This window comes from Rhinolophus sinicus, linkage group LG03, assembly GCF_036562045.2.
Source record: "Rhinolophus sinicus isolate RSC01 linkage group LG03, ASM3656204v1, whole genome shotgun sequence".
Taxonomy (NCBI): Eukaryota; Metazoa; Chordata; class Mammalia; order Chiroptera; family Rhinolophidae; genus Rhinolophus; species Rhinolophus sinicus.
Genome location: NC_133753.1, coordinates 151,117,398 through 151,141,082, shown reverse-complemented (window position 1 = coordinate 151,141,082; position 23,685 = coordinate 151,117,398). Strand labels below are relative to the sequence as shown.

Below are 23,685 nucleotides of genomic sequence, written 5' to 3'. Positions count from 1 at the left end.
AGAGATTTCTGTATCCCATTATGTTTGTTCTTAGTATAGTATAATAAAAATACTATTTAGGAATTTAAAATTATCTTGATCTATTATATGACATGTGCATGTGAAGAGATAATACAATTGTACTGAGCAGGGTGCTGGCAGGCAAGCCGATGACACTCTCACAAGGGGTCATTAAGAAGAGTAGGAATGGTTAAGAGAAACCAATAAGGAATAATAAAGCACCTGGGAGCTGGTAGCAGGAGGGTGTCCTGTACCCACCTATGCCTCAAAGGGCCAGAACCTGACAAGACCTGTGGCTATAGAGGGTCTAGGGGATGAGCACACCTACTGTCAAACCTCCACCCAGCCAGGGGGAAGGAACAGAGAAGCAATGGAAATAAATATCCCGAACCCTGTTCCCAGCCTGTGTTCTCCTGCCAGTGCTTCCTTTATTCAAACCCATCTAGAAGCTGGTGGGCAAGGGAGCCAATTGGTGCATCCATTAAAGGTCCATTTCCTGGCATACAGCAGGGTGGAGAGTGGAGAGTGTATCTGGAGGAGCAAACAGAAGATACCCAGCACAGTGGTCCATTGGAAAAGGTGTTATCCCAAATGAATTTATCTTGGCCTCCAGAATTTGGTTGTACAGAAACATATATACACTCCCATCTTTAGGCCCTGACCCTTTTGGTTCCAAGTACCTTTCTTCTCAGCACTGCTGTTGGTGGTCCTGTCACTATTCGTGGTGCCTTTGGTGGTCACTGTGGCTAATGCCCAGATCAGCCCATTCGTCTGTGGGTAGTAAGATTTGACTGATAAAGTCGAGATGTACACACCCACCATGACTGCAGAGTCCCCACTTCCCCAGCAGACGGTCTGAGAGGTATTCTCCCTCACTCTCCCCATCCTTTTCCAGGATGGAGCTTCAGCATGGGATCGGCCTACCAGTTTCACAGTTGGCGTGTGTTTGTGATCGTCTGCGCACTCCCCTGTGTCTGCTCAGTGGTGGCCCTCACATTCATGCCTGAAAGCCCACGGTTCTTGTTGGAGGTAACACTTGTTATTACAAATACCCAAGGAAGCCACATACATTGGAAAGAGTTCCTTGTTAATTCTAGCAAAGTATGTTTGCCTCTTTGGGAGGTACCTTTTTCCTTCCTACTGTGGAACTATGGAGGGTTTGGTTTCATGGAGACATGCTTTCAACAACCAGTATGTTGAAAAGCTGCCTCGTGGCCAGAAAGCACTAATGTTCCTCCCCAAGAAAGTAACTTTTCATTCAATGAAGAGAACATGGCTTATTGTGTTATAAATGAAATTTTATACAAAGGTGCTACAATACAGTGAATTTCCAATGAGGTATACTTAATTAAGTATTAACCCAATTTGATCTGACAATACAAAGCGGTTATTGGAAAATCAGGGAGTGTGTTTCACTTCCTAACACTTTACTGTCTACTCACATGTATTAGGTTGGAAAACATGATGAAGCTTGGATGATTCTGAAGTTAATTCATGACACAAACATGAGAGCACGGGGTCAGCCTGAGAAAGTCTTCACAGTGAGTATGGCTCCTCAGAGAATCCCCTACTCCAGAGGTTGGGACCTTTTCTGAAAAGGCCAGATTGTACGTTCCTCTCTCCCTGTACCAGCTACACTCATCTTTCAGCTCTGCATACTTGTCATTATACCAAAGCCTACCATGCTGTTGTATGTACTGTTCCTGCTGCATGAAATATTCTTCGATCCTCTAGTTACAAAGTATATTCTTATGGGGAAACCAGTCTAAATTAATGGAAATTGGATGCATGGAATTTTTTGAGAAGGAACAATGTTTCTCACATTTTTTTGTATATATGCAGCACACAGTTAGATGAAAAATGTTTTGCCTAAAATAGGTTTAAGGGGACATACAGTAAGATATACGAGGGACATAAGTAAGCTCTTTAATGTCTTATAAATAATATCAGTCAGAAGGAGAGATAAAGAGCTTCCCAGAAAAGAATAAGCTAAAGGAATTTATTACCACCAAGCCAGCAATGCGGAAAATATTAAAAAGTCTTTTGTAAACAGAAGAAAGATGAAAACAATCTAACTACAAATAAAAAAAAAAAAGGCAGTAACTATGTACCTATCAATAATCACGTTAAATGTAAATGGATTAAATGCTCCAATCAAAAGACATAGGGTGGCTGAGTGGATAAGAAAGCAAAACCCTTGTATATGCTGTATACAGAGATCACCTCAGATCTAAAGACACACACAGGCTGAAAGTGAAGGGTTGGGGTAAGATATTTCATGCAAATGGAAATGAGAAAAAAGCTGGAGTTGCAATTCTTATATCTGACAAAATAGACTTTAAAATGAAGAATATATTAAAAGACAAAGATGGGCACTATATAATAATAAAGGGATCGATCTGACAAGAGGCCATAACCCTGGTAAACATCTAAGCACCCAACATAGTAGCACCTAAATATATAAAACAGATATTAACTGACATAAAGACAGAGATCAACAGTAACACTATCATGGTAGGGGATTTCAATACACCTCTGACAACAAGGGACAGGTCTTCCAGACAGAAAATCAATATGGAAACAACGGCTTTAAATGACACATTGGACCAGTTGGATTTAATCAATACTTTCAGAGCATTTCACCCCAAAGCTGCAGAATACACGTTCTTCTCAAGCGCACATGGAACATTTTCCAAGATAGACCACATGTTAGGCCACAAAACAAGTCTTGATAAATTTAAGAAAATTGAAATCATACCAATTGTCTTCTCTGACCACAGTGCTATGAAATGAGAAGTCAACTACAGGAAAAAACTGGAAGACACACAAATTCATGAATGCTGAATAAAATGTTACTAAATAATGAATGGGTGAACTGTGAGATCAAGGAAGAAATCAAAAGATATCTCGAACAAACGAAAATGAAAACACGATAACCCAAAATCTATGGGATGCAGAGAAAGCAGTCCTAAGAGGGAAATTCGTAGCACTGCAGGCCTACCTAAAGAAACAAGAAAAATCACTAATCAACAGTTTATCTTCACACTTAAGGGATCTGGAAAACCAACAGCAAAATAAGCCAAAAAGGAGTACAAGGAAGGAGATAATAAAGAGCAGAGTGGAAATAAATGAAATAGAAACTAGAAAAACAACACAAAAGATCAGTGAATTCAAGAGTTGGTTTTTAGGAAGATAAAATCGGTAAACCTTTAGCCAGACTCATCAAAAAAAAGAGAGAAGACTCAAATTAATAAAATCAGAAATGAAAGAGGAGGAGTGGCAACAGACACCACAGAAATACAAAAAAATTTAAGAAATTACCATGAGCAACTATATGCTAACAAATTAGACAACCTGGAAGAAATGGACAATTTTCTAGAAGCATACAACCTTCCAAAGCAAACTCAAGAAGAAACGGAAAACCTGAATAGACTGATCACCTCCAGGGAAATTGAATCAGTAATCAACAAGCTCCCAACAAACGAAAGTCCTGGACCAAATGGCTTTACAGGTGAATTTTACAAAACATTCAAAAAAGAATTATCATCTATTCTCCTCAAGCTATTCCAAAAAATCCAGAAGGAGGGAAGGCTCCCAAACACTTTTCATGAGGACACTATCACCCTGATCCCAAAATCAGACAAAGACACTACAAAAAAAGAAAACTACAGGCCGATATCCCTAATGAACACAGATGCAAAAATCCTTAACAAAATATTAGTGGACAGAATTCAGCAATACATTAAAAAGATCATACACCATGATCAAGTGGGATTCTTTCCTGGTATGCAAGGGTGGTTCAACATCCACAAATCAATTAATGTGATACACCACATTAACAAAATGAAAAATAAAAATCATATGATATCAATAGATGCAGAAAAAGCATTTGACAAAATCCAGCTGCCATTTATGATAAAAACTCTTAAGAAAGTGGGAATAGAGGGACCATATTGCAACATAATAAAGGCCATATATGATAAACCCACAGCTAACATCATACTCAATGGGGAAAAGCTAAAACCATTCCCCTTAAGATCAGAAACAAGGCAAGGTTGACCACTTTCTCCACTTCTATTCAACATAGTGCTGGAAGTTCAAGCCACAGCAATCAGACAAGAAAAAGACATAAAAGGCATCCAAATCGGTAAGGAGGAAGTAAAACTGTCATTATATGCAGATGACATGATACTATATATAGAGAACTCTAAAGACTCCACCAAAAAACTATTAGAACTGGTAAATGAGTTTAGTAAAATAGCAGGATACAAAATTAATATTCAGAAATCAGTTGCATTTGTATATACCAATAATAAAATATCAGAGGGAGAAATTAAGAAAACAATCCCATTTACAATTGCTTTAAAGACTATAAAATACCTGGGAATAAATTTAGCCAAAGAAGTAAAAGATCTGTACTCAGAAAACTATAAGACACTGAAGAGAGAAATGAAAGAAGATACAAATAGATGGAAACACATACCATGCTCATGGATAGGAAGAATTAATATCATTAAAACGCCCATACTGCCTAAAGCAATATACAGATTCAACACAATTCCTATCAAACTATCAAGGACATTTTTCACAGAAATAGAACATACAATCCTAAAATTTATATGGGACCATAAAAGACCACGGACAGCCTCGGCAATCTTGAGAAATAAGAACAAAGTGGGAAGTATAACGATACCTGACATCAAATTATACTAAAAGGCTACAGTAATCAAAACAGCCTGATACTGGCATAAAAACAGACACATAGATCAATGGAACAGAATAGAGAACCCAGAAGTAAATCCATGCCTGTATGGTCATTTAATCTATGAAAATGGAAGCAAGAATTTACGTTGGGGTAAAGACACAGTCTATTCAATAAATGGTGCTGGGAAACCTGGACAGACACATGCAAAAAAATGAAGCTGGACCGCCTCCTTACACCGCATACAAGAATAAATTCAAAATGGGTTAAAGACTTAAATGTAAGATCTGAAACCATAAAATACCTAGAAGAAAATATAGGAAGAAACTTTACATGTATTACCCGGATTAAGATTTTTACTGATATATCCCTTTGGGCAAGGGAAGTAAGAGAAAAAATAAACATGTGGGATTACATCAGACTAAAAAGTTTTTTCACAGCAAAGGAAACCATCCATAAAACAAAAAGGGATCCTACTGAATGGGAGAAGATATTTGCCAATGATGTATACAATAAGGGGTTAATATCCCAAATTTACAAAATTTATACCAGGTATAATTTGAAAGATATCGAGGGTCCCCAACTCACCTCTGTCAAAAGCCAGCCTTGGTACCTGGATTTTCACAATAGAAGTGCCGCCTTGGATCTTGGCAGAAGCTCCACTTAAAAAATTTTTTTCAAAAGTTATCTCTGGCGGGGGTAAAATGTGTGCACATTTCTATGTCCTCTCTCAGATGTATTAAAAGCAGATAAATGGTGACTAACAGGGTAAGAAACACAAAACACTACTTCAAAGGGATATGTGCATCCACATGATCATTGCAGCATTATTTACAGTGGCCAAGATGTGGAGGCAGCCTGGATGTCCATTCAGGGATAAATGGAAAAGAAAAGGTGGTACATATGTGCAATGGAATATTACTCAGCCATTAAAAAGAATGAAATCTTGCCACCTGCAACAACATGTATGGACCTCAAGGGCATTATGCTGAGTGGAGTAAGTCAGACAGAGAAAGGCAAATGCCATATGATTTCACTTCTGTATGTAATCGAAAGAACAAAATAAATGCACAAACAAAACAAAACAAACTCATAGAGACAACATTTTGATGGTTACCAGATGGGAGTGGGGTTGGAGGGGATGGGTGAGAAAGGGGGAGGGATTAAGAAATACAAATTGGTAATTACAAAATAGTCATGAGGCTGTAAAGTATAGCATAAGGAATATAGTAAATAATATTGAATAACTATGTATGGTGTCAAATGGGTACTAGGTTTATCAGTGTGATCACTTCGTAAGTTACATAAGTATCTAATTACTATATTATACACCTGAAACTAATACAGTACTGTATAAAAAATTAAATTAAAAAAATAAATGAAAAAAATTTTTTTAATGCAGGTAAATGTTGACTTACAGGGTAAGAAGGGACAGGTCCACAAAGGAACCACTCTTTTTTTTTTTTCCTTTTCAGGCTTTATTCTCTGTGTTGAAAGCATTGCTTCTCCTGACTTTTGCTTCTTTTCCTTAGCAAAAGGAGGCTAACTAAAGTTATAGATCTAGCTTTTCATGCTGAACCTCCATCATTTATTCCCCTTCTAGGGCTGAAGAATCAATGTTGATGCTTGCAATTGAAGCTCATTCACTTGACCTTGCTCCATGGTCACCTGTGGGTGTTTGCTGACCAGTTACTGTGAATTAGGCTGTGGGAGAAGGAAGAGGGGGGTCACAGTGACGCTCCAAGAATTAAAGTTTGATGGGAAAACTTTAAGAAATATGTTTAGAGACCAATTCATCAGATAAGTAGATTCCAAAGAAAAGTGTGTGCAATCTTTGCTTTAGTCCCAGCAAAATAATTCTTAATTCAGAAGCTAAGCTATCTAGATATTTTATATGCTAATGTGTACCTTTGTAGTAATGATTAAGAGAAGGGCATTTTGGTTTCATATTATTCCATTACTAGTTGCTCTTTCCCCATTTCTCTATGGTGTTCCCTCCCATTCAGTCTTTATTCAGCTCTTTTAGGTACCATTTGGGTCTGCATACTTATGCCGGTGGTCTCACATATAGAAAGAGTGAATATCAAACACCTGCTTCGTTTTTGTCCGCGTCAGCTTTTGCTCCTTTAAAAACAGATGGTAAGCCTGAACTGAGCAACTTCAGAGAACCCATCACTTTGCCCACTGTTGCTCTTTACAGGTAAACAGAATCAAAACCCCAAAACAAATAGATGAGCTGATTGAAATTGAAAGTGACACAGGAACATGGTACAGGAGGTGTTTTGTTCGGATCCGCACAGAACTGTATGGAGTAAGTAACAAGCCTGCCCTAATATGTTGGCCAACTTGTTGCATGTGAGGTTAGTCAGAAGCAGGGTTGATGAGACCAGTTCCATGAACAGGGTTCTTCCTCTTTCTGCCCAGGACACCTGACTCCTGGAGCAGGACGAGGTAATAGGAGCCCCTTGGGACCATCAGGTAGCCAAGACATTCCATCGGTGGAAAGGGAAGGTGTTGGGCAGAGCCTTGGCAGTGTCGGGGTGCACTGAAGCCTTGAGTTATTTTGACCATTGGCTTCCAGGAAGCTGATAAATGAAAATTCCAGTGTTTGGTTTCCTAGAGCCTTTAGCTTTTACATTTTAAGCTCAAGTGAATCCAGTGCAAAGAAAACTCAACTTTTAAATAATTTATTGGAGAGCGTTGGGGAGTGGAGTTGACTAGATAGCTGCATAAGTAAACTAACTTTCTAATATTTCACAGATTTGGCTGACTTTTATGAGATGTTTCAACTACCCAGTCAGGGAAAATACAATAAAGCTTACAATTGTTTGGTTCACCCTGTCCTTTGGGTAAGTGATATTTACATTCTTGGTGAGTGAAATCTTAAATTTCCACACTGTAACTCCCAGTTGTGCTGTTTCTTTTCTTATGCTGCTTGATGCTATAAACTTTTAAGAAATAATTGTTTTCAGCTTAGATTTGCTAACAATTGTGGGTTTTAGAAACCAGTCTTTTTACCTATCTTCTCATAAAGCTGGGGTGGCAAAACCAATAGTGTTTGGAAAGCCCAATAAGACCTTGGGTGGTTTCTCCCCCGTGACTTTTCCGCTCTCCTCTCCTCATTTGCTTCCCCAGCCACACCAGCCTCTTTGGTCTTCCTTAAACTACAAGAACCATTCCAATCTCAGGCATTTGCACTACCCCAGACATGGCCTGGCTCATTCGCTCATCTCCTTTGAGTTTTTCCTCAGATTTTACCTTCTCAATGACACCTTCCCTGAGTACCTTTTTTATATTGCAGCCCCTCAGCATTCCCTATCCCCTTCTCAGCTTTACGTTTCCCCCATGGCACTTTCCATCTTCTATATATGAAAATATGTCTTCTCCCTCTGAAAGCTCTGTGAAACCAGGGATTTAAAACTCTTTTGGTCACTGATATGGGTCCCTGGCACATAATAGGTACTCAATAAACAGTTGTTGTCAAATGAATAAAACCATCATCTATATGTTCTAAGAAAAGAGGAGGTAGGGGGAAAAATTCAAATTTTTATTTGCTAGTAGTTGACATATCACTTTAGAATGTAAGTATACAAACTCTATTTTTGCCTAATTTGCTGTTTTAAGAAGGCAATTAGATAATATACTACACTTTCAGTCAATAGGACCTTTGCCTGGTACATAGAGCTCAACATGTATGCTGCAAGTTCCATGCCTTAACATCCCTAAATTAAACCAGGCGAGTAACCAAAGATGACCAATCTTTCCCAGTGCTGTGGGGTGTGATAAAGAGACAGACAAGGAAAGTGAGGGTCAGGATACCTAGCATCTCATTCTGCTGTGTGACTTGGGGGCATTGCTAAGTTTCAGTTCCTCATTGCTAAGTTGAAAGCATTGGTTTAGAATATGTAAAGTAACTCTCACTCATTTCTAGAAAACCCAATTATCTATGAAGGAAGAGAAGGATTAAAATTAACCTGTAGTAAGTGCCTGCTATGTGCTAAACACTAGGCTAGGAGCAAAGATAAGCAAGATGAAAGTGCTACTCTCAAGATGTGAAGTTACATGATAATTATCTGGCTTGTTTATTTTCTTTAATAATTTATTATTGACCACACTTGAAGCTTTATGATTTCCTTACTGATATCCCTGAAACTTCAAACAATGCCTAATATTTAGTGGATAGTGAATAAATGAAAACTTAGCTGAAACTCCTCCATGTCATTGATTATGGACGTTCCAGAGTAGCGTGCTTCCTCATGGTTGCTATTTTTAAAGTGTTTGCCCCATGTGTATGACTAGAGAGCAATGCAATAGATGCTGCATTCCTGATCCTTTGTTATCCAGTGGCCACCACTCACACCTCCGCGGTAATTAATTCATCATCTCTGAAGAGAAGGGGTTGGAATCTTGAGGCAAAGATGTTTCAGGGATCCTGATGACGATGATGATAAAAAAAATTACACATGCTGTTTTTTGAGCATTCTCTACATGCTAGGTGCTTTGTGTCCCATTTAATCTGACCAACCTCCCAGGCAGGTGGATACTATAACCATTGTAGTGTTAGAGATGGGGTAACTGAGGCTTAGATGACTTGCTCAACATCACACCGCTGGTAAGGGGCAAGGCCAGGATTCGAACCTGGCACGTCTCCCTGCAACAGCTATGCTCATAACCATTTCTTTCTCTGTGTAACTAAGTATAACTGGGGATAAGCTACAGCTATGGCCTTCAAACTTGGGTGTACATCAGAGGAATCATGGAAGACTCCACCCCAGAATTTCTGATCTGGTAGGCCTGGATGGGGCCTGAGAGTTTGCATTTCTAACAAGTTCTCAGGAGATGCTGGTTCTGCTGGTCCAGGGACCCCTCTTTGGGAGCCACTACTTTAGAGCAGTACTGTCCATTAGAAATATAATATGAGCCACACGTGTTATTTTACATTTTCTGGCAGCCGCACTAAAAATAATAAATAAATAAAAAGACACAGGTGAGATTAATTTTAATAATGTATTTTACTTGAATCATTATGTCCAAAATATTATTTCAACATTTAATCCATATAAAAGTGATTAATAACTTATTTTACATTCTTATTTTTATTAGTCTTCAAATCTGATATTTTATACTAACAGTACTTCTCCGTTCGGACTAGCCACATGTCAACTGCTTGGTAGCCATGTGTGGTGACTGGCTGCTGGGCTGAAATGCACAGCAACATGACTCGCCTGTTACCTATTAAAATGCCACATGAGAGACCAAGAGGCAGAAAGTGGAAATAACCTGGATTTTCAGATAATGACCTGAGTGCCCTTTTCCCAGCCTTGCACCACTTTGAGAAATGGGGCTCTACCCCCAGGCTAGCAGTAGAAGAGTAGTGTAGGATTCAAGAAAGATTCTTCATTCGTAAAAGAGGTCATTCTTTAAGGGCTCTCATGGTTTTTGGACACCAGGAGTTTGTACCACCAGACGGGGAGATGGGGCTCCTACATGAAACTCTGGTGATGAGAAAAACATCAGGGCCCGGATGCCAGGTAGGGATACAGGATGGGATTCTTGTGAAGGTCTCTTCCCCAAGGAAGTGTTCAGGAAGGGAATGACATACCTGCAGGTCTCCAGGTAACCCCAGGTCATCTCTCTAGCTCGATTTTTGCAGACTTTAATTGTGGTGGGAGGAGAGCCGTGCAGATTAGTGTTTGATGATTTATAATGTTACAGGGAGCCAGTCATAATCAGAGTGTTTCTCCGTGGGAGCCACTCACTACCTCTCTGAAAATGTTATTGCCTGTGGTGTGCTAGCACCTTTACAAATTCACATTTCTTTGTCTTTGCAGGTACTATGGATTATCTGTTTGGTTCCCTGATGTCATTAAACATCTGCAATCCGACGAATATGCACTACTAATTAGAACTGTGCCAAGAGAGAAATATGCAAATTTCAGTATTAACTTTACAATGGAAAATCAAATTCATACTGGAATGGAATACTACAATGGCAGGTCCAGAAAGTTTGAAATATCTTAATATGTTATCTATTTGCAAAAACTTACTAGCCTTCACTGCACTGAAACATGCATAGTTGATTTTGCTTTGTTTTTTACTTGTACATTTAGTCATTTCCGGGCTGAATGTGAATACTTCCAAATGGGCATTAAAGAAAAGGCACACGTGTATCAGTTACTTCACTTAAAACTACTCCTGAAACTGAGCTGCTTCACATTTATTAAGTAACAGAATTAACTGGTATGAAAAGAAAATTTAGACTCTGGAGAGATATGAAAATAAGTTAATGAAGAGAAGAGTGAAGAGTATGAGAAAAAAAGATGGATTAAAAGGTTATTTAGTTCAGAGAAGAAATCTAAAGTATAATTTTATGTCTGCATTCTATTCCTGAAAATGGGACCACTTTTCAGAGTTCCTACTTTCTTCATGATGCTGAATCAGGAATTGAAGTTAAATTGTATCAGGAAGAATTCCAATTAGAGACTAGGAAGGCTTTCCCAAAATATGGAATAAGTTAGCCAAGGGCGTTTTTGAATATAGAATCTGGAATGCCTCTGGATGAGGACAGAGAACTGGCTCAGGAAGGTGATTCTGGTTCATTTTTCCAAAGAGGCAACGGGATGGACAGAGTCATTATTTATATCCATTGTTTGTTGTCTGAGCAAATAATCATTGGTATGAGTTCCTGATGCTTTGCATCATTCTTAGGAAATTGTCCCAATTTCAAAAGTGATAAAAGTAAGAACCTAAAATAATTGAACAAAATTTCCCAGAGCAAAAAACCAGTTTGGAAAGATGAAAAATAATTCTGTGGGATGTTTATGGTTTGTGATGAAAAGGAGAATTCCCAACTAGGAGAAAATTGTTTGGATTGACAGTTCAGTGAGGGGCCTAATCCTTAATGCCAGCCATACAGAATCACCTTCACTCTCCTATGTAAAATCCCGACTCAAAGCTGCCCTTGTTTTTCTGCAGAACCCTTAAAGGCAAGTGCTCTGTGATTCTAGGGTGAAAATTTACTTCACTTATTTAAAAAAATATTGTTACCCCATTAGAAATTTCTGATACATGTTTATATTTATAGTCACATTTTTAGTACTATTTGTTAAAGTTGTAAGCTCGATATTCAATCATGACTAAGAATTTTTTACATTAGCAATAAAATGATTAATAGGTTTAATAATATTAAAGTCCTTATAAAATATACATTTATTTTAGCAGGTGATAGAATTTATTTTCTTTCAGGGAAATTTGAAATGCCACTCAGTAGTTCATTTTTCAAGCAGTAGCTTTCCTGTTCAACATAGAAAATGGCAACTCTTTATGCACTGATATGGAACAACCTCCAAGATAGACTACCAGGAGGCAAAGCAAGTTGTAGACAGTGTGTCTCATTTGCTAGCACTCTCTATGTAGAATGCTCCCGGAAGAACACCCGGGAAACTGACAACAGTGGTTATCTCTGGGCAAAAGGACTGGGTGGCTTGAGGATGGGTCGGAAAAGACTTACTTTTTCCTTTTCCAACATGTTGAATTTCGTACCATTTGTACGCTGTGGTATATATTATCAATTCAAAAAATAAATAAAATTGTTTCCCCTTTCAGTTCCATTTCAGAAAATTGATCATTTTAAAATGGACCATTATTTACCCTCCTTTATTGGGTAAATTTATAGTTTAAATGATTTTACTCTGGACCCCTGGAGCAGGGGGTTGAAATAAGATTATTTTTTAAGCTGGTTGGTCTGTGAGGCCACAGTGCACTTTGAACCAACAAATGCAATCAGTCCTTAGGGTGAGGACAATTTTGAAAGTATGACTCAGTCATTACCGAGTGCTTTAGGTCAGTCAGCTCACTTGCCTAGGCAGATCAGTCCCTTCCTGCCCCTAATAAGTGTGGTATTTGATATAAAAACTTCTTCCTCAGTTGAATAGGCATCTTCCAGTGACTGGCTAAGTATAGTCATAGTTTCTTAATAAATTACTGAGATACATTGATGAATATTTATCCGTTTCTCCTGGGAGTCCTTATCAACACAGATCTGAATCATGGACTCCTAAAATGTTAGGATCATTGTGACTTATAATTTTTACCACCTAGAGTTCCCCCTGCACCCAAAACTGTATATGAGCAAGTTTCATGATTCTACACATTTCCAAAAATAAGCAGAGCTGTCCTCATTCTACTTGGTTCAGGGACTACCTGTTAGCTCTGAAAGAGAAGTGTCCTTGGAATGAGTGTGACCTATGAGCTTCTTGACCCCTGAATCAATCCTTCCTCATGTAAACGAAAAGTTCTCGCATACCCTCTTCAGAATAATCCCTATGCTAGAATGAAGAAGCCTTGGGTTTTCAGCTTAGGAAACAGACTTTCATTAAAAGTGTGCATGGAGGGCCGGCCCAGTGGCTCAGGCGGTTAGAGCTCCATGCTCCTAACTCCGAAGGCTGCCAGTTCGATTCCCACATGGGCCAGTGGACTCTCAACCACAAGGTTGCCAGTTCGACTCCTCGAGTCCCGCAAGGGATGGTGAGCAGCGCCCCCTGCAACTAAGATTGAACACGGCACCTTGAGCTGAGCTGCCACTGAGCTCCAGGATGGCTCAGTTGGTTGGAGTGCGTCCTCTCAACCACAAGGTTGCCAGTTCAATTCCTCTGAGTCCCGCAAGGGATGGTGGGCTGTGCCCCCTGAAACTAGCAACGGCAACTGGACCTGGAGCTGAGCTGCGCCCTCCACAACTAAGATTGAAAGGACAACAACTTGACTTGGAAAAAAGTCCTGGAAATACACACTGTTCCCCAATAAAGCCCTGTTCCCCTTCCCCAATAAAATCTTAAAAAAAAAAAAAAAAAGTATACAGGGAAGTACATCCTCAAGTTAGAATCTTCAAATAGAGATTTTTCTAATAAAGTCATATATGTGAAGGAGCAAGAGGATGGATTGAAAAATAATTAATAGCCACAGGTAATCTCCAAACTCTCTACCTGCAATTTCATACCCCAAAACAACCTTTTACCAACATTGCAAGAAGCCAAGTGAAGTTATCTTGAATGCCATCTCTTCTTCTGATAGAAAATAATATTGGTGAGCAATGAATAGCCAAAGTACAGGCTGCATGAGGGGAAAAAGGTAAAGCAAAGAACTTAGAAAATCCGGAAACCAATGTTTTTTATAATTAAGAGCATTCACAGAGGGGCATCACGTCTCTAAACCTGTTTGACTTAACTTCGAATCCTGATGGACAATCATTGATATTAATTTTTTGTGTGTGTGTTGGGCAGATTCCTCGGGGTCAAGTTCAAATCTGTAACTTTCAAAGATTCAGTTTTTAAGGCCTGCACCTTTGAGGATGTAACTTCTGTCAACACATACTTCAAGAACTGCACTTTTATTGATACTGTTTTTGACAACACAGGTAGGTGTGTTCCTTAGCCCTCTTCAGAGGGCCCAGCTCTTGGCAGAAATGTGACACCTATGTGACAGTGTGGGCAGAGGCTCATGGGGGAAGTGGAGATTAAAGTATAAATTAACGGATTCCCTAGGTCAGGTTGGATCAAAGTTAAGTATGTATTGTTTGTCTTTGTTATATTTAATGCAAGTAGGACTTGCTGAAGTTCAAAGTTGAGAATGTAATGGTTTGGTGAATAATTTCTAAAGCAAAGAATTAACCTGTAATTTATTTGTTTTGATAATCCTGGTTTCCAAATCCAGTGTTTGCTTCAGTCAGCATGCCTGAACTAAAGTCAACAGAAATGGAGAACATAGGGCTTTGCTTAATTAGATATCTTTTATTTTTTTAGCCCAATCCATTTAATGGAGTCTGGAAAACTGCCCAGGGAAGGAAGCAGAAACAAACATCAACTAAGCACCTACTATATGGTCCCTACTCTAGATCATTAAGATATTTATCACAATAGCTGAAGCTTAGATAAATTAAGTAATTTGGCTATAATCATAGAACTAGTAACAACTGACATTCGAACCCAAGTTTATCTGATTTCAAAGCCCATGCTTCCCCACCCCCACACATTGGTCTGTCTGTCCTGGAAGAATCCAGAATAACAGCCCAACATTGGCAGAAGTATCAGCACAAACCTGTTGCCAGACCTGCCTTTTTGGTGCTCAGACAGGAACCAGCTCTGCCCATCTCCAAATGAGAATGGAGTCAGGTGTCTTTGGGGTTTTTTTTGTTTTGTTTTTGTTTTTTTTAACAGTGCTATCACTGTCTTCTAACTCATTCAACCTCAGCTGACCAGCTTTTTAGGCAGGTCTTGATCACAAGGACGATAAGAGTTTTGATTCTCACCACCTTTTGGCAGATCCCATTCTCTGCAATCCCTTCTTGGATAGATACAAGTTCAAGAAAAAATCAGCAGTGACTGCTAGTGAGCTTCAAATGAGGCTGACTCTTGTTCCTTGGTGTGGTCCTCCACTTGGACCTCAAATTATAACTCCAGGCTCAAGGACCCAAGGAAAGTCCTGTTCCTTTTCTGTGTCTCATAGTCCCATAAAATGGCAATAATAAGGCTGATTCATGCATATTTTGAAACCAATTGTTTTTGTAATTGTAGTATGGAAGCTATCAGTACGATAATAATATGGTCCTTATATAACATGATAATTAGAACAAACTAATATAATAACGGAGTAAACGAGTAATTAATTAGCAACGGCCAACCATAAGAAATTGGAAGATAACTGGACTCTTAATTTAGTCCTTTTTCAATCCCTTCATTCAGCTACAGTCATCCCTCAGTATTCGAGGGGGATTGGTTCCAGGACCCCCGTGGGTACCAATATCCATGAATTCTCCAGTCCCTTCTATAAAATGGCACAGTATTTGCATAACCTACGTACATTCTCCCATAGACTTTAAATCATCTCTCGATTACTTGTAATACCGAATACAATGTAAATACCTTATAAACAGTTGTTAATACTGTATTGTTTGGGGAATAACAAGAAAAAAGTCCATGCATGTTCAGTACAGATGCAACCATTGTATGGGCCTAACTATATAATACACAGCAGCGGCAACATACCTTTTGTTTCCCAAGTATTTTCAATCCACAAACGCGGAATCCACAGGTAAGGAGGGCCAACCCTGCACTTTGGCCAGACAAAGACACTCAAAATCAAACCAGCCCAGGCCTTGAAACAATCTTATGTTTGTAAACTGAATTCACAATAGGCTTTCTTACGCTGACACACAACTATTAAGAGCTTAATGAGTTATCTTTCTTATGTTCACAGATTTTGAGCAATATAAATTCATTGACAGCGAATTTCAGAACTGCTCCTTTTTTCACAATAAAACGGGATGCCAGATTACCTTTGACGATGACTACAGTGCCTACTGGATTTATTTTGTCAACTTTCTGGGCACATTGGCAGTATTGCCAGGGAACATTGTGTCTGCTCTCCTGATGGACAGAATAGGGCGCTTAACGATGCTAGGTATGTGCTTGGTTTCATGTAAAATAAAAGAGTTGCCCCTGCACTCTAGAGGGAACCTATTTCCCTCTGCACCCCCTACCTCCTTAGGGATTTGCATCCCACAGAGATGAGAGAGAAATAAATCCCTTAAGACATTTCATTAGGACTACAGTTTAGTGAAAATTATGTCTAATTCCATTGGAGCAGCTTCCATGAGTTCACAGACTGGAAAACTAATTACGTGTGACTAATGTATATTTTTCCACTTAAGTAGCTGAGTAATTGATGATGTGCATTTCATGCTTGCTGTGTTCAGAAGGCAGTTAGAGAGGCAGACCTTTCATCCAGGTGTGCGTACTCATACTTTGCCAAGCCCAGTCTACAGCTTCCCCTTGGGATTCAGTGTTGCTGTGAGTCCTTGAAGACCCCTAGGGTCCTTGCTCTACCAAGGGGACAGGAAACATCCCAGTGTTTTGTCTGCTTTGTTGGCAGGTGGCTCTATGGTGCTTTCAGGGATCAGCTGTTTCTTCCTTTGGTTTGGCACCAGCGAATCCATGATGATAGGTATGCTGTGTCTGTACAATGGATTGACCATCTCAGCCTGGAACTCTCTCGATGTGGTCACTGTTGAGCTGTACCCCACAGACCGGAGGTATGTTGAAATGGGCCTCTAGGAAGAGGCCCTCTGTGCCTGCCCCACAGGACCACTGAAAAGTCATAAGAAACAAACCAAATTGTCATGTCCCCAAGAAAATGAAAATCCAAAAACTATCTGGCTTATGAAGTTGTAGATTCCACTTGTATCTCTTAAAAGGAAAATGTAGGGGAATATAATTGCTAGCAGGAGTTAATAGAGCAGTGAGACAGTAAAGGAATGTAATTTTGTCTATGACTTAGTTTGCTGACCAGCAGTATAAGGAAGCTGTAATGAGATGGTGAGGGGTGGGACCGAATAGCCTCTCTTGGCCCACATTTTGAGCCCCTAATTAGTCCTGAGGGGATCCTTTCCTTATGTCGGCAAGTAGCTGCATGAGCTCTGCATTAAATAACTGCAAAGAGGTCTCTAGAATGTATCTCTTGACCTTCCTGGTCTGTTGGAGGAAAGCCCAGCACTTTTCCAGTTACCAAAAAAAAGTAAGAAAATTACGCATCTACTCCCGAAATGGAAACACTGAGACTTTGGACTGGGAGGCCGGGCTTTGGGATAGGGCTTCAGCAGCTGAATAATTAAAAGAATAGAAGTCCTGTTTTGCTGTTTGACATGAGTGAAGACAAATGGCTCTGCTCTCTTTCATTCCATGTATGCTTTGTCACCATGAAAGCCCTCTCTGCTGGAGGATGGAGTCGGTATTGTCTGGACCTTGAAATGGAGGAGGGTTTTCTAGGACTAAGCAGAGACATTTGGGATATCAATTTTCAACTGATCCTGAGTCCCTGCTTTTGTTTATTGGCCCCAGTGGGGTTCATTCTCTACACGTCCCGACTCTCTAACTTATATTTCTTCTTCATGAACATCTATTACTGAGCTTACAGCAACCCTACAGCCGTCTTTCTGCAGAAAATCTGAAACTCTTACAAATGTCTGTTTATCAAATATTCTCATCCAGATTCGCAGTAACCTCCCATTGAATACTTAGGATCTGAAAGAAATCATACACCCCATGTATGCATCTCCTTCATCCGTTCCTCGAACAGTAATTCTCTTTTTGGGGCAAGCTCCCGGGGTAGGTGCCAGGGGCATTGGGATGAGGGTGCAGCCAGAAACAAGATTAAGACTGTGCAGCTTTCATTGAGCTTTATTTCATCAACCTCTCATCCAGCAAACAGGGCCCAGGTGTAGATTAAATGATACATTGTTAAATGTACATTGTGAATATTAAAGCAAGGCTATGTCATAACCTGCTACCTTTTTGTTATACATCGTAAGAGTTTGATTCTATATTAGATGAATCAGATGCTTATCCCTCTGCCATAGGAATGGAAGGGTGAGTATTCTGCTGCAGCAAAAAGCTGGCTTAAAAAAAAAAAAACAAATTGGGCAGTCAGAAATGTGAAATGTCAACTAAGATAAACACAGAAATTGCTATTTGTGTAAGCTCAGGTCTTCAGAGAAGCAGAGGACAAGGTGGGATTAAACATGCACAGATTTTTTTAGAGGAAGTGTCTGTGTGAGAGACAATGAGAAGGGAGGTAGGTGAAGTCTGGGAGAGCCCAGTGCAAGCCGGAGCCCCAGTGAAGAAGCGAGGATGGATGGTTGGGTGGAAGCATCCCAGACCAGCAGTCTAGGGAAGGTTTGGCAAGGCTGCGGCAGGGGAAGGAGAAGGGTGGCAATGTCAGCCTCAGAGGAGTCCTGCGTGTCCAAGGAACCCAATTGTAATATTCCTGTCATGTTCAGTTATGGGAACAGCAAGACGTGATGATGAACTTCAGAGCACAGTAGCCAGGGCAGTGACTGGGAGATCTGCAAGGTGCATTCTCATGCGGCCACACTGTTGCTGGCTGACGGTCTCCAGCACTGAAGCAGGTGTCACCAGATAATGTGCAGGATGTCGCTTCCTCCAGTGATTCAGAGATAACTTGTCCTTCAGAGCAATAGTGCCAGGCCCAGGTGATTAGCTAGTACCACCTACTCTGTTTCAGGCTAAAACCTTCTCTTCCATTTCTGCCAGGTTGCTCTGGGTCATGTTAGGAGGTTCTGATCTCTGGTTCTGCTGTTAGAGGAAAACGCCAACTATAGTGTGTGCAAATACCCTGTGCTGCTTCCCCGTGGATGGAGGTAGCATAGAAGATGTCTTGATGAAAATTCTGGTTAGAGGCTGTAATTTTTCATAATAGAACTTCAGCACTGCCATCTCCTTGCCCAGTTTCTAGAATCTCTCCTCAGTGATCAGAATCGGACACTCTGATTCCAGGACCCAAGCTATAAAGTAGCCTCTTGTATCATTGAACAGCCAATTCCTTTCAAGGTCCCAGTCAAAATGATTACGTTTGGGGACTGTAGTTTAAGCTATAGTCTAAGCGCTATGAAAGTTATAACACTTGAAAGTCACATTTGTCAACCACATTACAGATTTTACCTTTAGTGTTCTGCCTTTGACTTTTAATAGTGGTCACATTTCCTGTGAGAACACCAGTGCGGGCAGGACATTGCCTGTTACAGTTCTCCTTGCTCTCTATGCAGAATCTACACCCACCCCCACCGCCAAGTGTGCAGAGGGCTCTAGGACCCCCTCAGAGAAGCTGCTCTGCCTCTGCCCTTCACATGGTTAACCTAAAAATAAAAGGCCAAAGTCAGAGGCAACAAGCATTTATTTGAGATAAAAAAGAACAGCTATTATGGAAGCACAGATTCAGGCAGAAACTCAAGTAGTGTTCCATAAGGAAACAAAGGCAAGGGGTATGTTTGAGAAAGGGAAGGGATAATTACATCAATAGAAGGAGGGCATTTCTATAGGTGCAGAGAAGCTATACTAAATAGGGACGCTAATTCTAAACAATGTTTTTAATTTCACCAATCCAGGAGTCACAATATCTGCTTTCTTGTTACCTGTGCGAACAGTTCTTTGGGACACGATACTGCTTTAGGCTCAGTCCAAAGGTTATTTTGCCCTGTTTTAACATTTCAGAGGTTTGAGGCATAAGACCTGCAAGGCGTTTCCTCTGGGATGGCAGCTCTGACTCCATTTTAAAGTGGCTCCTTTATATATATATTTTTAACAATATAAAAATTGAGTACTTCTGTTATCAGAGAGCAGGTCCTTGTTGTTAAGACAGGGGCTTGTAATGGTGGCACTATATAGCTTCTATTTTGAGATTTGGATCTCTGTATAATTTGATTTAACAAGTGTAATTCAGCTTGGGATTTTTTGAAAGCTTTTCTTTCTCCACTTCCCTTCTGCCAGATCTTAATGATTCTGCTTCCTGTACATTTACTATGCAGGCCAGTTTCAGTGTTTCTATTTACTTCAGCCCAGGGCTGGCCCTGTGACTTGAGAGAGGTTTTACATTTGTATGGGATCCACTCCTGGCTCCAACTTAAATGTACAAAACATATGCAAAGGTTGCGATAACCAGCTTCACTGCACCTTCCCCCACCTTAATGAACAAGCCAAACTCCATAGAAAATCTCATTTTTGACTGGACTCAGACTGAGAGGTAGAAGCTCTCAGACAGGACAGACTGCGTCTTTTGGGAATCTGTTCCTGGTGTTTTTCTTTGGCCTCCTTCATTGTCTTGGCCAAAAGTTTAGCAGGAAGATCGCTTGAACCCAGGAGTTCTGGGCTGTAGTGTGCTACGCCGATCATGCGTCCGCACTAAGTTCAGCATCAATATGGTGCCAAAGCGGGGGACCACCAGGTTGCCTAAATCGGGGAGATAAATATTCCTGGTCTCACTGATAGTACTGTGCTTCATTGCCTGGGGCTCAAAAGAGCGAGCAGAATCTGCCAAAGTTTCAATCTCTCTAAAGATGATGTCCTCCAGTATGTTGTGAGAAAGCCCCTAAACAAAGACGGTAAGAAAAGCTTTCAAAAAGTCCCAAGCTAAATTACACTTGTTAAATCAAATTATACTGGAGATCCAAATCTCAAAATAGAAGCTATCTAGTCCCACCGTTACAATCCCGTCTTAAGACTTGTGTCATCACAGGAAGGCATTCTAGGATGTACAAATCATAATCCACAGAAACCAAGCCAAGCAAGCCAAGGATGTATTTTAAAAAAAGAAAATAGTACAGTACACTCTCAAGATGTGAGAGGAGGCAGGCTAGGAAAAAGGGCAACTGCCCCAAAAAACAAAGAAATTTAGGATTATATTTGAATGTGGGCGGGAAATATTCTTGGGTGGGTCGCAGACGTTCACAGGGCGGGTCTCCGCTGACCACTCCTACCCACGGGGAGGTGGGATTCCCTGGTAGGAACTGTCAGGGTAACTCGGGGTGGCGATTTCTCCCTGCCTGCAATGCTAGTAGTGTTACAATCTATTACAGTAAGCTGCAGCTGCACCTTTTCTTAAGAATGATCTCATCCCCTCTTTTGTTTCCCCACACTTCCTTCTTCCCTTCCTCCCCCTTCTCTCCCCAGGCCCTGTGCTTTCTGCCTACGGTAACATTTCTTCACATTTCTTTCTCTGCTGTGCAATCAAGAGGCAGAGAACCTGTCTCTGCTAAATCTACACAGTCCAGACATTTGCTTTGCTCCTCTTCATCCTGATTTGCCCTCTTTTATTCTGATTTCATTGATTTTTGTGTCTTTTATAAGCTACCCTAAATCGTTTTATTAAGAGGCAGGTAAATTTGAAATTAAAATTATATGTACTGATTGAGCAGCACTTTTCTATATCTACAAAAGGAAATAAAACAACAGCTGCAAACGCTTTGTAAGGGAAAGCTCTGTTTTTTTCCCTTTACTCGCAACCCGTCACTTCTGGACACCAAATGGGTGTCTTACAGATTTAACTCAATTCTGAGTTACCTGGAGAGAGCATCAGATCCCACAGGTTAAGGGCTCAGTCCCATAAGTCTGCCCCCACTTCAGACTCTAATCTCATGTCAGGTTACCCCCTGGACTTCTGACCAACCGGCTATAAATTAGAGTTCCCTGACCCCCTTTTCAGGCTCAGTAATTTGCTAGAGTGGTTCACAGAACTCAGGGAAATATTTATTTATGTTTACCAATTTTTCTGAAAGGGTATAGCTCAGGAATAGCCAGATAGAAGAGATGCATGCAGTGCGGTGTAGGAGAAGGGGCACGGAGCTTCCATACACTGTGCGGGTGTATCACCCTCCCAGCACCTCCACATACTCATCACCCTGGAAGTTCATCAGATCTCATTGTTCAAGAGTTTTTATAGAGCTGAATCTCCTGCCACACCCCACTCCTTCCCAGAGATGAGGAGCTGAAAGCTCCAACTTTGGTCTTCCTGGTCACCAGCCCCATCCTCGGCTAGCTAGGGACCACACCCTAAGTCACCTCATTAGCAGAAACTCAAGTGTGCTCAAAAGGGGCTCCTTACGAATAACAAAAGACACTCCTATCACTCAGGAAATTCCGATGGTTTTAGGAGCTCTATGCCAAGGACTGGAGACAAAGACCAAATATACTTCTTATATGGTAACACTTTTCCACTGTGTAAATGCTCTACTTTTCTCCTGTTCACTACACCTCAACATCAAGGAGAAGCATGACATTGTGATTGCAGAGTCTTAGACAGATGACCAGTGACATTTCAGAAAGATCATGGACAGTGGGTGGTACATGACGATTTGAGGGACACAGAAAAGGGTGGAAAAACCCTGATGTCCACATAAGAAACATCCAAACCTGTAGAGATTTTTGTAAGAGTTTATTTAAGCCAAAACTGATGACAATTGCCAGGAAGCAAGGTTTCAAATGATTCAAAGGAAAGCAGTTTGCATTTTCTTTTACACATTTGGAATTAAGGAGGGAACCTAAGGAAGATGACAGGAAGGTGGGAGAGACAAGGCAGGGATCAGACTACAGGACAGTTAACAAGATTATGTGCTCTCTTGAGGGTGGTCACACTTTAGAAGGAGAGATCTGCAAAGAGACATTTCAAAGGTGTTTTAACCTACCGTGTTTCCCCGAAAATGAGACCTAGCCGGAACCATCAGCTCTAATGCGTCTTTCGGAGCAAAAGTTAATATAAGACCCGGTCTTATTTTACTATAGTAAAATAAGACCAGGTCGTATATAATATAATACCTGGTATACTATAATGTAATATAATATAATATAATTAATATAATATAATATAATATAATATAATATAATATAATATAATATAATATAATGTAATATAATGTAATATAATATATCAGGCCTAATATAATACATAATATAATATAATATAATATAATATAATATAATATAATATAATGTAATATAATGTAATATAATGTAATATAATGTAATATAATATATCAGGCCTAATATAATATATAATATAATATAATATAATATAATATAATATAATATAATATAATATAATATAATATAATATTACTACCGGGTCTTATATTAATTTTTGCTCCAAAAGACACATTAGAGCTGATGGTCCAGCTAGGTCTTATTTTTGGGGCAACATGGTAGATGCACAAAAATAGTGCACAGGGCTTGCTTAAGGCAAAGATAAGCCTTTTACTAAAGAAGTTGTACAACCATAAGGAACTAAAGTTGTGCAACAACCTGAGTGAGCTTAAAAGTGCAGTCATTTCCAAACCCTCCAGAAAGGAAGACAGTTTCTGGCCTTGTGGGACTTTCAGCAATGCTGCGGGACTTTGAGTTATGCTGTAACTTACTCTTCTGATTTATAATCTGTGAGGTAATAAATGGGTATTGTTTTAAGCCATACACACAAAAAAGTTATATTCCTGGGCCATGCCTACTGACCTTGACCTTCCCAGTTAGAAATTTATGACCAGGTCACTCTGTGTGGTCACTTTCAGTAGAATCCCTTTCGTCACATACGCATGATCTACTCAATCATCGGCCATTGGCAATTAAGCTCAATCTCCACTACCTCTCCCCTGT

General features: G+C 40.0%; 1 protein-coding gene across 1 annotated transcript in view; it reads left to right on the top strand.

Moving 5' to 3' along the window:
* SV2C (synaptic vesicle glycoprotein 2C) overlaps positions 1–23,685 on the top strand; it is a 183,128-nt gene that overhangs the window by 141,617 nt on the left and 17,826 nt on the right. The window contains exons 5-12 of the mRNA XM_019728142.2: positions 896–1,029; positions 1,452–1,541; positions 6,903–7,013; positions 7,463–7,551; positions 10,534–10,698; positions 13,981–14,114; positions 15,953–16,156; positions 16,628–16,787. Of these exons, the coding sequence (XP_019583701.2) occupies positions 896–1,029; positions 1,452–1,541; positions 6,903–7,013; positions 7,463–7,551; positions 10,534–10,698; positions 13,981–14,114; positions 15,953–16,156; positions 16,628–16,787 (1,087 nt within the window). The remainder of the gene's footprint in view (positions 1–895; positions 1,030–1,451; positions 1,542–6,902; positions 7,014–7,462; positions 7,552–10,533; positions 10,699–13,980; positions 14,115–15,952; positions 16,157–16,627; positions 16,788–23,685) is intronic.